General features: G+C 42.8%; 2 protein-coding genes across 3 annotated transcripts in view; both read right to left on the reverse strand.

Annotated features, from left to right (window-relative positions):
• The window catches only part of LOC144829025 (maestro heat-like repeat-containing protein family member 1), a 58608-nt gene extending 54162 nt beyond the window's left edge, over positions 1-4446 (reverse strand). Inside the window, exons 1-2 of the mRNA XM_078687739.1 lie at positions 4282-4446; positions 3412-3558 (exon numbers count right to left, since the gene is read on the reverse strand). Coding sequence (XP_078543865.1) covers positions 3412-3558; positions 4282-4395 — 261 coding nt within the window. The 5' untranslated portion in view covers positions 4396-4446. The remainder of the gene's footprint in view (positions 1-3411; positions 3559-4281) is intronic.
• A 1409-nt stretch (positions 4447-5855) lies between these two features.
• Positions 5856-17700, reverse strand: part of LOC144829026 (uncharacterized) — a 77819-nt gene continuing 65974 nt past the window's right edge. For both annotated transcript variants that reach the window (XM_078687741.1, XM_078687740.1), the window contains 2 exons: positions 7261-7423; positions 5856-6031 (listed from right to left, as the gene is read on the reverse strand). In XM_078687741.1, coding sequence (XP_078543867.1) covers positions 5856-6031; positions 7261-7423 — 339 coding nt within the window. The remainder of the gene's footprint in view (positions 6032-7260; positions 7424-17700) is intronic.

Consider the following 17700-nt stretch of genomic DNA (forward strand, 5'->3'; position numbering starts at 1 on the left):
AAGGGGCATCTGTATTCACTGGCAACAAACGGTCCACTATTCCATTAATATACAAAGGGAATAATGTTGGTGCCATGGCACAGCCTTGCCGTACCCCTCTTTCAACCGGAAACTGGGTGGTGACCCTACCCTGCCCTCCCCAGCGGATTCAGGCATGATTGCCCTCGTGCAGCCTCATTACGAAGTTTAGGATCTCGTCCGAAAGGCCTAATTCCCTCAACGTCACCCATAACCGGGAACGGGGGACAAGGTCAAAAGCTGAACATAGATCGACAGAGGCAGCATAAAGGCTGCCCTTGCCCAATGTAACAGTCTTCCACTATAAAAGAATAAAATGAATGACTTGATCAATGGTGCTAGTGTCTTTAAGGAAACCCTCTTGGAAAGGGGGCAATATACTATTCTCTTCAATCCAATCTAAGATTTTGTTTAGGATCAACCTCCCAACTACCTTCTGAATTGTATCCATCAAGCTGATTGGTCTGTAGTTCCCCGGTTGAGTTTTATCTCCTTTTTTATATACTGGAATTATCATGGCCCCTTTCCAGGAAACCGGGATCGGGGCACCCTGGGCCGTTGCATTTGCCATCAACAAGATGTATCTACCCCGTCATATTTTGTCGTAGAGGAACACATCTGCAGGGACACCATCGGGTACTGGCGCTCTACCTCCAGCAACTGCACTAAGAGCTGCTAAAACTTCTTTGTCATTAAAAGCCTCATCAGTATAAAAAACATAACTAACTTCTTCCATTTGATCATCTAATGGGTTACGCCCATATTGGGGCCTAAAGTAATTAACCCATCCTTCATGAGAGACATGAATTAGGGGCTGATCAGGTTGACCCCCTCTGCCTCACTTAATGATATTCCAGACTAATTTGGTATTATTCTGCAAACTAGCTTCTTTTAGGTCCTGCCATCTAAGCTCATCCCATAGGCACTTGGCTTTAAGGATAGCTTTTTTGTATTCATATCTTGCAGTACGGACAGTACCCATTTCCCCAACCCTGATAGCATTGCCAAGGGCAATTCTTGCTTGCCTACATTCATTGTTATACCACCAAAAGGGTTTGGAGTCAGCTAGTTTCTGGCTTCTATTGCGCTTAATAAAGTGGCTACTTTTACTTCTTCTCCTCTTTGGCCTCCTGGTTCTGGTCCTTCTGGTCTACTTCCTTCTACTTATTCTCCTGGTTTTACTGATCCTCCTATTTGTCTTGGGCATGCTGGGCCTTATGTCCTTGGGGTCTCAGTCATCCTGGTCGACTGTGGGTTTTGGCTGCCTGATCCTCCAGGTTTTTGCCATGGTCCTCCTGCTATTGCTTTCTCTTCATTATCTTGGAAATCCAGTTCTGTGTGTTCCTAATCCTGCTAGTGATCTTGGTCCTCCTCCTCCTCCTCCTCCATTCAGTTGTACTGAACTTTTTGGAGAGTCTTGTTCCCTTGTCCGCCTCCTCTGTTTGACCTCCCTTTCACCCTCCTGTTTCTCCCTGTTCATCCTACAGGTCCTCTAGTTATCTGCCTGCTTCTCCAAGTGATCCACACTCCACTCATGTAGTCTCATCCAAAGTCAGCAAAATACACCCTCAAGCCAAAGGGCACACTTAGATGTAGCATGGGTGGATGAACACTATTGGAAATACATTTTCCCCTTTTTTGCTGTTAGATAGTAAAATACAGACATAATTGGGGTGCTCCTCTAAAACCTGGATCCATGTATGCGCCGCTACATCTGTTTCACTATTAACAGTTGTGGACCAGGATTGCTCAATGTCCCTCTTGCACCCCTGCACACTGTGAACCATGGGAGTAAAGAGGAGCCTAAAAGGATAGTGTTTGCTTATGAAAATCAAAGGCAACGTGGAGGCAGGAGCTGCAACACAGAAGATGGGTGACGACTAAAAGCAGTTTTAGGAACACATTTAGCTACACAGATGCTAATGAGGAGAATGATCACCTGCAATGAAGGCTTGTAAGACTCATTGGGGGAACAACCTCAAATTATGTATATGGTCAATATGCCATACAACAAAATTCTGTCATGTTTTTATGTTTGTAGCTGGTATTCAAATTTTTATTACAAGTGGAGACTGTCAAAAGAAGGACTTGTAAGGAAATTTGAACATCTTGTCCTTTTAACTGTAGGTGCTCAGACCTAGCAGAAACTGTTCCACTTAGAGCCTCAACATTAATCTACAATTCTCAAGCCTTAAAAACAATAGTTCTGTGGAAATGAAAATTGGCAGATTGGAGACGTAATGATTCTAATATTGTGTCCACCAAGGTCTACGTCACTCTTGCTTTTTCAGCTAATACAGTTTGCACGTCTCTAACTACGGACTCTTTCCTTTGCTTATATTTGTTTTTATAGCAACTAAAAGTAGTATTCTATAATTCCAACACATTATTGATTACCAACATGATACATTTCCAGTGCTCCTCTTAAGACTTCACTGTTTTACCTGTATGTTCGGTCACCAGGAGTGCAATGTAAAGTCATGGGGCTCCTTAGTGAAGGTCATTTGTAAATTTACTTGTATTTCACAGGGTGTAAGCAGCCTACAGAAAATGCAATGGCACACTTTGTTATAAGAGGTCACTAGGGCTTTAGTAAGCCCAATTACTGCTTGGGACCTATGTCAGGGCTCTAGTGACTGAAGATCTGCTGTTTTGTTATGATTAACGCATCAAGATGGAGCGTCAGTATGCTCAATTTCACTTCCATAACCAATTTTACTTACCCAGTATCACAACAACAGGTGAAGCAAATTTCAGCACTGTTGATGTTTATTTAAAATCTAGCACAATTGCTTCGGTCCACATTCCTCCTTTATTAATCCCGATTTCATATGTAACAAATACAAATGTGCATTTTGCTTCTCTGGCTGCCTTCATGGATTGTGTACTAATCACAATTGAGCTGGTTCAGTATTTGGAATTAATGCTGGAAAACTATATTCCCTGTAATCCCTTCATCTCCCAAAACAATACACCAGCTCAAAACTGAAATAATTACCAGGCGTGAATGTGTCAAATAGTGGGGAATTACTGTCTGAATAGGTGTGGTGGTTCTATTTCTCAGGGTTACCTAAGGGGCAAACTTGGAATCATACATTTTTCCTACATCACAACATTTCTGATACCCACAACATTGGTACTGTTGGGAGCGGAATGCCAATATGTTGGCCCAATGTACACATGATGGAGGCCTGAACCATCTCACAACTCCACCTGTGGTGTAACTAACTCACCAATGGAATCCTGTAGTTCTATATTCAACCCTCATTTCTCAATAATGTAGTGTTTCATTGCAGCTAATCTCTCATTATGAGATACAGTGTTCATTATGAGTGGATCATTTGGGATTGGTTGAAGTGGCAAGCATGGACAGCAAATAAAGGTCACACTCACCGTGAGCAAACGAAATGCCATATCAGCAGGCAGCTGGGGCTGGAGCCTTTCAACTTCATTGACCAACCAAGGAAGCTCCTTATCTAGTTGCTCCTCTGGCAGAACGGAGGCCAAATGTCCCAGAGTGGCGATGACCTGCCCCCAGACCTGTTAAGATAAATTACACCAGGCTTTCAGTTCCACACACTAGACATTAACTACTAAGAAAAGATGAGCCACATGTGGAAGTAGAGGGTTCCCTGGAGAGGCAGCTGCACTTGACATCTGTTCACTAGGAATTGATTCTGTCATGCAAAGGTAGTGGTTTCTGTCACTGGCAGAATATTCCAATAGACAAAACTGATTCTCTAAAATAGAAATGTTATCCATGAATTTGTTTCGCTCTTGTCTTATTTGGATGAGGGTTCCCCACCCACTCTCTCTATTTTCTCCCTCTCCCCAGCTCTTTTAAAAAAATATATTTCCCCTGCCTCCTATTCATGGACAGGTTGTGGTAGACATAGAAAATACACTACTGCAGCTGCGATTTTATTAAATTGCCCTAGAATCTAATTCTGTCACTTTCTTTTTCAAAAATACTTATTACACTTAATGTTCCCTAATACTTAAGTATTATAGCATGGTTTAGCTTTGATGTTGTTTTATATATCTGACCTGATAGGAATTTGATACTTGGTCGGGTACAATAAAGGTTTTTACACATTTTATTCAGCTACATAAATAGAGATCACAAGTCTGGGTCAAGAGAATGAATTTCATATTTTGACATACATGATCAGTTAATGTGTATGCCTCAGTTATCTCACAAAACATAACAGCTCTAAACCTTCATCCACTGCACTCTGTTCTTTCCCCACTTTCCCAACTCACCTCCTGGAGACTGGGGATGGTTTCAAGAAGAAATACCTTACAGGTTGAGTAGGCTTCAAAGAAAAGTGTGACTAGAGGAGTGTCTACACTGGAAGCAAACTGGCCGGATAACATCTCAATGACTGTACAAAAATAAAAAAATGACAGTTAAGTTCAAAGGCTTAAGTGTTGCATTAATCTACACATGTACCACCTCGTCTGGTTGTGCATAGGACATACTGAGCAAAAACAGGGCAATGCGTCTGCTGATAGGAAATGATTTTTAGCAGGTATTAGACTCAATTCACATAGGTATTCTATGACTCTCATAGATACTGTAATGGTATCCATTTCGATCATGCATCCTATTGCACTTTTGAAGCATTCTAGACAATATATGGTAATAATTCCACATTACTGCAACTCATTGTATTGAACTAAAATGAAGGAAAGGCAGAATATGTTTCACCAGAGTACTTTTTGCATTCAATTAGCATCAAATCAATTTAGTTTGTACAGTTTTGTTGTTTATGAAATAAGAGTGGAGAAATTAGATTTTGCACAAGTTATTACTGTACGACAATATTTTCCCTCTTGGCAAAATAAAAAAAAGTATGTAAAAATATAAAAGATGATGCATCCGAGCATTCCTTATCAGTAATTTTGTGAATCATTTTATGTGGTTAACAAAGAAGTGCTGGTTCAGATATCACCAGAGTAAAAAGTGGTGTAATGATTTTGCACTCTTCTGCTAATCAGGCAGGAAAACACTACACTGGTTTTAATCTCACATCTAAATAAACACTGATTCATTCAATTTCCTATATTAAGCATAGCAAAACGTGTGAAATCACATTGCCCCTTTTTCTGTCCTAATATTGAAAATGTTTAGTTGGGAGCAAATCTTGCTTCCTGCATTCTTTATTTTTCAAGAGGCAAAAATTGTAAAAATATATTTACTCCATGATTTGCACCAGTCTAAATCTTTACTTAACACGGTGACTAGTTTGCAATTGTGCGAGCTCTAGGTTGCAACAAGATGTCTGTGCCATTGAAGTGAACAATTACCTCTGGGAAATGATGTACAATTTCTACAGGTTTTGATGCTCCACTTCCTAGGGAGGTAAGTTCACAACATAAGGCCTGATTCAGGCTGTGGCAGATGGGTATCCCGTCACAAACATGATGGGATAGCCCGTCCCTCTTATTACACATACAATAGGGTACAACTTGTCCACCGAACTCTAAATCAAGCCCTTCGTTTTTTATTACTGAAAAGAATAGGGTTTTTCCCGGAGGTGCACTATACAGACTAGAGATGTGTTCCAGTCATTACATGGAAAACTTGACACAGCAATTCAGCATGCCAGTCCAATTGGCAAATGTACTAGAAAGTAGTGGAGGTACACATTATGCAGACCATTGTTGCAGTTGAGTTCTGATTTGTGCCACAAATGAAAGTTTAATGCAGATAAGTAATCAGTTGTTGAAAACAATGGGATGAATAGGGACTGTTATTCTCTGCACCAATCAGACATAAGAAATTGCATCTCTTTGCATGAAGGGTGCTCTCAGGAAATGTTACAAAAGTGAACTTAATAAAGGTGTCCTCTCCCAACACTCTCCCAACCATCAAACCGAACCCGACCGCTCCACCAGCGCAGGTGCACACCAAGGCTAAACCAATATTTCTGGTTGATTGTAGAATCAGTCTTCATTACAGGAAAGAGCGTTCTGAGAATCAGATCTAGATATGGTTCCATTTCCGGTCCTGTAAGAGAAAATAGGACAAACAATATTAATTAAACTAAACACTAATACCAACTTAAGATGATGAGTGTGCTGCAAAGGTGGTGTTGGTCATGAAACATATTGTAAAAAAATCTTGATGCATGGCTTTGTATATTTTTCACCCAGCAGAACATAAAACGTAATGCAATAAGCGGAAAAGAACGTTTCACATTGTCTTCTCCCAGGATTCACTCGCACCTTTTTATGACGTGATGAAGGAGTTCGGCATTATAGCAGAGTTGCTGCATTTGCAGAAATTCTAAATCCTTGTACAAATAAAGGCTTAATAGTTAAGTTTCTGGATGGTGTAGAGCTGTTTCAGTTTTTAACAGTTTTTCCTCAAGAGACATAATGAAACAAAACCTGTAAGGGACATCTGGTACTGGTATGTGGTGCTAAAATGTGAATCTAAAATGTGAAATTACTAAATTTCAACAAATCTAAAACAATATGTATCATTTGAACACTATAACCAAAATAGCAGCAATACATTTGCATCTTTCAAAAGTGGTTGTCAGTGGACCTGTATTTAAGATGCAACTATTCACTTCTAAGGCCTCTTGCTGGAGTTCCATATTTTGAAGCCTTCTGATGGCATAAGCAGGGAGATGCTTGTTTCTTTAATTAGCACTGTACAGAAAGTAATCGTTTTAGAGCTTATTTGAATTACCATTATGACATGGGGTTGCAACACATAGTGGTGCTGTTGTATTTCCTTCCAACTAATTGTCACTTCCTTAAAAAATTAATTGTTTTAACTATGCAGGCTGAAATGGCAAAGGCATGGGCATGGGACTCTATTCTGAATGCCACAATCAGTTTGAAATATATGTAGAAAATAACTTAAATATACCCTGTGGCTTCTTTCCACTTTTAATTTGCATTGTATATGCAATGCTAGTGATTGATCCATTCTCAATCACCACTGTAAAATGCATAAATTCACCATACTGTTATGGGTTTTGTACAAAATGTAGAAATACTTTAAACAAGCAATGGAGTAAGGGAACTGAAAGAACAATGGAGTAAGGGAACTGAAAGAACATGTTGCCACATGCTTCAGAGCCCACTCTGTGTATTTGAGTGTTGTGATGACATGAGCCATAGACAGATAAAACTATTTGCAGACAGACCTAAAATGAATGTAGAATCCGGTAGACTGCCACAGAGCACAGTGTTTGACAACAACATAGCATTTTTTCAAATTACCGTATTGAATTGTCATTTGATGAATGGCCCAAAAAACTATCTCCTCTGGAATAGAAGGCACCGTAAACAGATTTACAATCTTAGAAGATATTGACTGTGGTATCCACTTGGTAAGAGAAATTTGACACATTAAAGCCATCCTTTCAACTTCAGGCGAATTCTCCTAAATATGCAGAAATAGGAAATATTGGTAATTTGAAACATTTGTGACAAACAAGAGGAGAAAAACAAATCCAAAACAAGTATTAAGTACCATGGATCAGGTATAGAGGGAATATTGTGAAACAGGAGATGCTTGAACAAATCAAGAGCGGCTTGATTATGAATTTGGCGGATGTGATAGGCCGTCACAAACGTGACGGATATCCCGTCCGCCATATTACATGTTCCAACTATAGGATATAATGGAATTGTAATACGGAGGTTGGGATATCCCTCACGTTTGTTATGGAGTAAACCTGTCCTCCAAACTCCTAATCAGGCCCTAAGACTCAATTATCAATAAGATAGAAGCGGAGCAAATAACAACAATGTAATCACTCCTTGAAATAGACCAAGTAGAACCAGCAGTTGCCAAAACAGATTGAAAATAAGGCTGTAGTCTGAGATTTCTTGACCCCTAGCAGCAAGAAAGTTTACAGGATAAAAATGCGTCATAATAAAATTATAAATATACTAGCAGCCCGTCCCGACCTTGTCCGGGATCGTTTAGGCTTCCCCAACCCCCGCCTGCCCCGACATTGCCCAGCAGCCCGTGGCCCCTCTAGCAGCCCGTGCCCCCGCACGCCCCGTCCCCCGCCTACCCCGATCATTGTTTTTGTAATTTCCCGTCCCCTGCCTGGCCCGACACCTGCGGATGTATGACGCTACATCAGGGTCAGCTACATCGGACGCTGTAACATCGCGTCTATTACATCGCTTCCTCCATTACATCGTGACCAATGACATTGCATCCCTTTGCAACGCGATTGCATTGCTTCCCATTGGCCCGAACATCACCCCGCAGTACATTACGTCGCAGGGCAAAACAACGCGGTTTCTTGTGTTTGCCGCATGAACCCACCTCTACCCCTGCCCGTCCCCCTCCCGTCCCCCTCGACCCCAATTCTTCTACTTTTATTACTTTGTTAGTATGGTATATTATTATTTTGTAAATTGCAAGTAATGTAACCCTATTTTTTTTTAACTCTTATTTTAATTTTAGCCTGTTTTGTGTAAGGAAAGCACATGCAGGTCTGGAGATCCGTCCTCCCTTGCAGGCCCAATCCATGCATTTGCAGTTAGTCTTAATGGCTCACAAAATACCTCCTGTCTTTACTGATGAAGGAGTTTTCGTGACTTCCTGTTAATACACATTTTGCAAAAACCCGGTATTTGTACAGTGCCACCTAATCACCCATAATGGTCTCTAGACTTTGGGGGCCGTGGGGGAGATTACGTGAGCTATTGCCCTGAGTCACATGATGCTGAGCTGATCTGCCTCATTATGAGCAGCACGTTTATTTGCCATATGTGTGGCAACTCCTCTTACAGCAAGTATCACAATTATTTGTTTTGTAATAAATATCATCAGCTCCAACGTGCCGATAATTATTGGGGGGAAAAGGCTCAGTATTTAGTAAGACAGGCAAACAATTTTGGTACGAAAAGCAAAGAAAACGTACATGTTACGCCCCCCCCCCAAAAAAAAATGAATTGGGTGTTATTTATTGACCTCAATAAACGTTGACTCTGCAGACGTTATAAAGTGTGATAAATGCCATACCATTTACCAGACGTATGTAATGGGGGTATTAGACTTTGCACATTATCTCTCTACATTTGTCAAATGATCTCTACAATTCTCAGTAAGTGGCAATTCAAATGTTTGAGTCCTTGTTAAATTGTTGGGACGATTCGGGTAATCTCTGCATCACATTAGTTTTCAAGTGATAACGAGTTTACCAATTTTCCTGAAATGTTGGCATTTGTGAGAAAAGCTGTGTAACAGTTGGACCATCAGCTTTGCCAAGCATCACGCATATGGGGTTAGACCATGCGGGGTGAGGGAAAGCGGGAAAAGGAGGTTCACTTGAAAGGGGATCTCTATGGGCATTGTGGTTTGTGGCATTGGGGTTTGAATATATTAATGCGGCCGTCCTGCTGTGAAGACAGCACCATCCAATTCTTTCAGAGCCTCTATTTGGTGCAGCGGATGGCAGCAGATAATTCTAAAAACTGGCATTGACATTCAAAGGCCCACTGGAGTTCAAATAACAATAATTGTAATTTCGGGAACATCGGCATAATACTAATTACCTGAGACACACCACTGGGCCATCCACCCTTCCATCCATCCATCCATCCATTCATCCATCCATTGACCCATCCTTCATCCATCCGCATACTACCAGCCCCACATCCATCCAGCCATACACCCACCCATTCTTCATCCGCCCATCCATCAATCCATCCATCCATGCATCCATCATCGATCCACCAGCCCATCATCCATACATCATTCATCCATGCAACCATCTTCCATCCACCCTTCCATCCATCCATCCATCAATCCATCTTGCCTTCCACCTTTCACCCGTACAGCCACACACCCTTCGTCCGTTCACCCACCCTCTCACCCATCCATCCACCAGCCCATCATCCATACATCATTTATCCATGCAACCATCTTCCATCCACCCTTTCATCCATCCATTCATCCACCCAGCCTTTCTCCCGTCCATCCAACCACCCAGCGTTTCACCCGTCCAACCATACACCCTTCATCCATCCATCCATGCATCCATTGATGTACATAACTAAACTGCTTTGAATGTACACGTACATGAATAATGATACAGCATACAATATTGACAGTATTAATGCCCTAACATCCTGAACATCGCATTATTTTTTTTCTTTACGTTATTTCTCAAAAATGTTCATGTGGAATTAATTCTTTGTAGCAGTTGTTGCAAGTTTGGGATTTGAACAGCCGGCATTCCCTTTCATAAACGTTCCGTTTAGCTCTTTACGCTATCATACATTTTTAATGGGAAGCTGGTATTTAGAGACCCAACTTGTCTTCTGTGAATGGTTATTTGGACAGTCAGCGCTGTATTATATTGTTCGGCCAAATATTCATTTTTGTGCATTACAAACGACAGTCACTCACCCTCTCACCTATCCATCCACCCATCATTCATCCACCAGCTCATCATCCATACATCATTCATCATGCAACCATCTTCCATCCACCCTTTCATCCATCCATTTATCCACCCAGCCGTTCACCCGTCCAACCATCCACCCTTTCATCCATCCATTCAACCTCCCAGCATTTCACCCGTCCAACCATACACCCTTCATCCATCCGTCCATCCACCGATGTACATGACGAAACAGGTTTTCATGTACAACAGAAAAATTATACAGCATACAACATTCTCAAAAATGTACATTTTGCATAAATTATTTGTAGCATTTGTTGCAAGTTGGGGATTCGAACTCACGACCTTCCCCTTCATAAACGTTTCTTTTATCTCTTTAGGCTATCATAAATTAATTAAGAAAAGCTAGTCAGTCAGCGTGGTATTTTTTTCCCCCCACATTTGTATGTTCATGTGCCTCAGCGAGGTATTTTATGTAAGCTCGTAATGTTTATTTTCAGGTGACAGCATACAACATTCTCAAAAATGTACATTTTGCATAAATTATTTGTAGCAAGTTGGAGATTCGAACTCACGACCTTCCCCTTCATAAACAAATCTTTTACTCTTTACGCTATCATGTTATTTATGTATCGTCATGTGCCTTCATGTGTTTATCTTCAGGTGCCTCAGCGTGGTATTTGCCGGTATTGATTTCCACAGCGCCATCCAAATCAGCCTCCAAACAGCCACCCAATGTAGATGCTATGCACCGCTAGCGACTTAAAGGTCCATGCGATGTAATTGCATGCGTTCTGAAGCCTGCCGCGATGTCAGCGCGATGCAATACTTTCCTTGCAACGGGTGTTTCCTGACACCCGCCTGCCCCGACATTGTCCCCGGAGCATTGCCTGAGCCGCAGGTCCTCATGTCACCGCTCCTTGCGCCTCAGCCACCGGTCCTCATTTCTCCGCTCCGCCGGTCTGCTCCTTACCGCCTGTCCACCGCCGCTCCTCCCCCGCGCCATGTCCGCCGCTCCTCGGACGCCTCTCCTCCCCGTGCTGACGTGAGCACGCACGTCACGGTAGGCGCTACTTTGGGGGGGACTACTTTGTTTTTCAATATAAATATTGTAAATAACGTTTTATCTTGTCATTTATATAGCCTATAACCATCTATACACCCTGACTATTTCAACAGTGTATTGGGTGTGTAGATTGGCGCTGTGGTTCCCGAGTTTACCCGCCTCAAAGCCTGAAAGTTCTTACTTTATTATAGTAGTATAGATTGGTACCCCCAATGAATGAATAAATAAGTCCATCAAAATATCAGAAATTCTTGTCTTTTCTTAATTTCACATCAAAAAGGCTTTTCTTTTTTTTTATAAATGAATGTCTTTCTGCACTGCAGAGGTATCCAAAAGTGACTGATACCATTTAGGATGTGCACCAAATGTATTGCTTGGTACAGGCTGAGAGGTGCTAGCTATTCGACCTAGTCGCTTTCTGTATTGGCATGGGGCATGTATCATCAGAAATAATTAATTCTATTTGGCTATTCTCTAGACCTGGATTACCTTAGTGTTTTATACTTATAAAATATCTGTACTAGGGGTATGAGTTTGTGAAATATTTAACCTCTTTTCAACACAATACTGGCCTTAGAGACTGCAATATCTTTTTGAGCGGAACAAAAGGTAAACTGGCTTTAAAAACACTGAATGATTATATTTACAAATATTTTACCTATTTTAAGTCTAACACAAATGTATTTTAAACACTCTAATTAGGATGGACTGTCTTAGATAAAAATACATGGAAATACATGATAAAGCAAAATGTCAATAAATCAACAGTGCTGTAATGGTATAATACATGAACTACATGCTAATAACAATGTGGTGTGTTACGAAATAGGTCTACAGTTGTTTCATCTCCTTGTATATCTTGATAAAAACATGACCTTGCTAGTGAAGTCCTGAAGTCTCAGAGGCCAGAGAGGGTGCAACAGTGAAAGATGTGTGGCACTTCCAAGCTGCTGTTCTGTTTTGTACTGCCAGCATATCGGAACACATTTGGAGGTGGGTATATTACTTAACTTCATTTTCATGGGGATGACTGGGTTTCTGAGACTCTCCGTAGCACCTCCCAAAGTGTGCCTCGGTAGGCGTGCTACCTTTGCACCGCTTCCCTTAGAGTTAGACATCTTCTGCGATCCAGTTTGCCTTTGCCAGTGCTTAGTAATTTGACAGAAACACCTGGACAAAAGTGTTCCCTCGTTTGTATGGGCCCTAGCCTCCTAGCAAATGGTGTAATGCATCTTGACACAGTGTGGGGGGTGAAATGGGTGCAAGTACAATGCTTGTTACAAAAGGCCCAGCACATGCCTTGGCAGAATCTGCTGCAAAACAAACACCACCTACCTCCTATGGTTTTTGCCAATCTAGTCCATGATTTAAAATGAGTGCAGCCCCGAACTCTCATCCCCTTTCTTACTTTCTCTTCTCTCAGTTTCTCACACACATAAACAACTACACACACAAACCAGTACAGACATGCACACACATTTCTGTGTGCAAATCTGGTACTAAAATAGGCAATTCATTCTACAAAATACAAATCAAGATCTATGAGAGAGCTTTACCTTTGAATCTATTAGTTTGTTATACACAGATTGACTCTATTTTGTGTTCTCAGCCCTTGCCTACCTGTGGAATGTAAAGACGAATCCGATTCTCGGTGTTACAATATTGCTACCTTTGTTAAGATATTTCAGAAGTTCTTTAGGAGTGAAAATATGGAATTTGGGGCCTGATTTTGTATTTGACAGACAAATCAGTGTCCTCCAGGGTGTTAGAGGACATTGCGTCCGCCACCCCAATGGTATTTGAGTTGTTATCTTTCAAGCTGACCTCTTGCCCAGCGATCATCTCTGAAAGGAACCACTGTCACAGCGGTTTCCATCAAGGTACAAAAGGTTTGGTGGATGGCCATCCTCGGTTTGACAGCCGTTCACCAACTATTTAACTTTTTTTTTCAGAAACCCATGAAGCGGCAGTTTCTGAAAAACAAAAGATTCATGACTTCCACACTCTGGGAGTTTTCTCCCAAGGTGTGGAGATCATTATTGTTTTTTCCTGTCCCTCACAGGCAAGTTTTTTTGCAGTGATTGGAAAAGAAAATGATTTTAGGCTTTGGTCAACTGAGCCATCAAGAAATCCACTGATTGAAAAGTTGTAGTCTGCCCATCTGTAAATAAGGCAGGTGGACAAAAGCTTGGAGGGCAGGGTACTCCGTCATATTTGCAACGGTATAACCTGTACGCCAACCTCTAAATCAGGGGCCTAATGTTTGTTATAGTCTTGTTAAAGGCTGTGCAAAATATATAAAGAGGTGAAACAATCATAGACCTGCGTTGAAATCCACCGGTTTCTCTCCTAGATATATATTGAGCATCATATTGTTACAAAGAAATATTTACTTTGATGAATGCTCATTTACTTTTTAATTGATTTATGTATTTACAGCTTTCTTTTGTCCTTAGTTGTGAAATAACCCTCTCTTTCTTTTACTGTCAATGTGCAGAAAAAATAGAGTGGATAACATTTGAGATGTTATGACTTTTTCGGTTTGACCAGATTAATGTTTTTCTAATGTATAAGGTGTGTTAGATGTATTCATAATTCAAAACCTCTGAACACAATATGCAAAAAATGTATTTAATAGTTACAAAAATCACAACCAAGTATACCATTATTTTGCAATAGAATGAGAGATAAAGCAGAACAGTTGTATTGTTGCATTTGTTATGGGTATCGGTGTGGGATGTTGTGTTTATGTTTGAGATAAGCTGTATAGAGTAAAGTTTTTGAGACTTATGATTTGTTATGTTATGTTATGTTATATATTTCTTATAACGCGCACTGCTAGTCGGGACTGTCCTGGCGCGGGAGAAGATTCAAGTGTCAGAAATAAAAAAGAGAAAGCATGTGGATTACGTGACTTGCCTGAATAAGAAGGTTTTTAGGTGTTTTTTAAAATATGCAAGGTTTGTCGTGTGTCTCAGATGGTCAGGGAGGCTGTTCCATAACTGGGCGGCTCTGACCGTCATGGATTTTCCCCCGAGGCGAGCTCTCTTAAATCTGGGAGTGACCAGGTGTCTGAGGGAGGCAGATCTCAATTGTCGCGGGGGATGATAAAAAGCAAACCTGACACTGAGGTATGGTGGGCATGGACCGTGTAAGGCCTTGAAGGCCAGTGTTAAGATTTTGAAGCGCACTCTGAGAGCAACTGGGAGCCAGTGAAGTTCCGCAAGTTGTCTCCGTACACTATGGCATCTGGGGATGTTAAATAGAAGCCTCACTGTCGCGTTCTGGACTACTTGAAGTTTGCGAAGCAGGAAATCAGGGGCGCCCACATATAATGCGTTGGCGTAGTCCAGACGCGAGAGGATGAGTGCTCTGGCCACTGTTTCCTTCGCTTCCTGGGGAAGAAGTGGAAAGAACTTCCGGAGGGTAGTAAGAGTCCCATAACAGGTTCCCGCCAATCGCGAGATCTGATCTCGGAAGCACAGATCGACGCCAAACCAGATCCCTAGGTTTTTTGCAACTCCACAATTTCCAGATGGGCACGGCAATCCAGTGGGCCAGATGGATTCCTTAAATCCCACTGGGAATTGGCCATACAGGAGAATCTCCGACTTGTCCTCATTGCATTTGAGAGCAGCCTTAGCCAGCCAGGCAAATACTGAGGACAAGCATAATTGGACTCTCATTGTATCGAGGTTGTTCTTGTCCCACGTGAAGAGAAGCTGGGTGTCATCGGCGTAGGCCATTATTTTTGCACCCAGACTCTCTGCAAGATATACCAGGGGGGTCAAGTATACATTGAAGAGCAGGGGGTTTAGAGTCGACCCTTGGGGGACTCCAGTGTCCACCTTGCTAATCGATGACTGGTAGGGGGGGAGCCAGATTTGTTGTGACCGGTCCGTGAGAAAGGACTTGACCCATTTGAGAGCCGCGCCAGTGATGCCAATGTCCTCTAGCCTAGAGATCAGCTGGGCATGAGGAACCATGTCGAACGCGGCAGAGAGGTCCAATAAAATTAGGGCCGCTCTGCCGCCTCCGTCCAAACAGTCCCTGATAGCCTCAGTGACCTTCACTAGCGTGGTCTCGGTGCTGAAGGAGGAGCGGAAACCTGACTGGGCAGGGTGTAATGCCCCAGTAGATTCCACAAACCTCTCAAGTTGGCGAAAAGCCACTTTCTCACAGACTTTGGCTAGTGCTGGGAGCAAGGAAATGGGTCTATAGTTAGAGGCAACCAGGGGGTCTGCGGAAGGTTTTTTAATTAGTGGGAGAAGTTTGGCTTGTTTCCACTGAGATGGTACGTTACTTGTTAAAAGGGATTCGTTGACCAGGTCAGTGACTACCGGTGCAATAACTTCAGCCACTCCACTCAGAACTCTGGCCGGACAGGGGTCCGCCTGGGAACCTGATTTCAGCGCCTTCAGAATAGCCAAGACATCCTTCACCTCAACCTCTATGAAAGAGCACATTACTTCTTTGGTCTTTATGCTATTAGAAGGAATGAGGAGGAGGGGGAAGGTGTCCTGTTCTTGTGTGGCCTGGGCAGGTGGGGGATGGGCAAAGCCAATGATCTTAAGGCTGTCTTGAATTTTCTTTATTTTGTCAATAAAGTAAGTGGACAGTTTTTCACACCACTCCTCCGAGGGGGGGGCTACCTGAGTTTCTGCAACCGGGGACGTGAAACTTTTTACTATGGCAAATATTTCTTTACTATTGTTTTTAGCTTTAAGAATCCTGTCTGCATAGTAATCTCCCTTGGCTTTCTTAATTGCAGCATAGTAATCTTTTTGCCCTGCTCTGAGTTTTGCCTTAGCTAACGGGCAATACTCCCTTCTCCACGATCTTTCCAACATTTTACAGTTTATTTTTAAACTTTTAAGCTGATCCGTGTACCAGGGGGAAGCCGGGGTGGCTCGTGGGCGAATATTCGCTTTAGTATGCGATAACCGGCTTGCGGAGGTGCTGATCCATGACGAGAAGTTCTCGACCGCTTCTTCGAGATTTCCCGACTTATCCGGCAGAGTGTGGGATAGGGAGGTTGCCAGAGCTGGGATACTAATCCTAGGGGGGAAGGGGGTCTGTTGTTTATCAGCTGTGGCACGAGCCCTATCCGTTGCCCAGGAGAAGTTTACCAAGAAATGGTCCGACCATGTAACTGGGGAAGAAGTTTCGATGATAACACCAACATTGGAATAGACCAAGTCAAGGCAGTGGCCTCCACGATGGGTAGTATCCGGCCCTTGCATTTTAAGCTGTGCTAAGGTGCATAATTCCACAAGGTCACTAACCCCAGGGGCTGTAGGGACGTCCGCGTGTATGTTGAAGTCCCCCAGGAGCAGAAACCTAGGGAATCTCAGCGCTCTCTGGACCACTAATTCCTCCAATGATGGAATGAAGGAGCCCAAAGCGCCCGGAGGGCGATAGATGAGAAGCCCACCCAAGGTGAAATTAGGCGTGAGAGCAATTGAAAATTCCAGTGCTTCCCCATCCTCGATGACCCCAGTGCATTCCTTGATCAGGGACCATTTATCTCTATAAATAACTGCCAGTCCTCCTCCCCTACCCGAGCTGCGATCCCCCCATGTGATTTTGAAGCCCCTAGGAATAGCTAAGTCAATAGTGGGGGCATAATGAGTGTGCAGCCAAGTCTCAGTCACAAATAAGAGGTCGAGCGAGTTGTCGAGTATCAGCTCACGGACCTCTTCCGTGTGTTTGACTAGAGACCGGGCGTTAATGAGAGCAGCTCGGATTTGGGGATCTCCCTCTTTTTTTCCCAAGTCGAATGGGGAGGGAAGGTCCAGTTTAAGTTGGAACTGGCATAAAGGGCAGACCACATTAGCAGAGTGTTGGACCTCCCATGCCTTGCAGATATCGCAGGTGATTTTGTTGAGGGATAGAAGTACTTCTCTGCTATACCTTATGTGGGGGGTCGCCTGCTGGGGCTCTGGCCGAGCAGCATCTCTGGCCCTGCGCGCTGCCGGGGCGCGGACGGGCGCAGACGGGCTTACCTTAGGCGCACCTTCGGCGTGCCATCGACGCGCCCGCTGCGCCCGTCCGCTGCGCTCCCGGAAGCACATTTGCTTTTTATGTGGCGGGTATTGAGAGTGACAGTAGTGGTGCAGGAGTTGTTGGTCAGTATGTAGGTATAAATTATAGGATGTCTGGTCTGGGGGTTAGAATTTACCATGAGGCAGTTGATTTATTTGAGGGTAACATAGGGAGGGCTCT

Source organism: Lissotriton helveticus, chromosome 4_1 (assembly GCF_964261635.1).
Source record: "Lissotriton helveticus chromosome 4_1, aLisHel1.1, whole genome shotgun sequence".
In the NCBI taxonomy this organism is placed as follows: domain Eukaryota; kingdom Metazoa; phylum Chordata; class Amphibia; order Caudata; family Salamandridae; genus Lissotriton; species Lissotriton helveticus.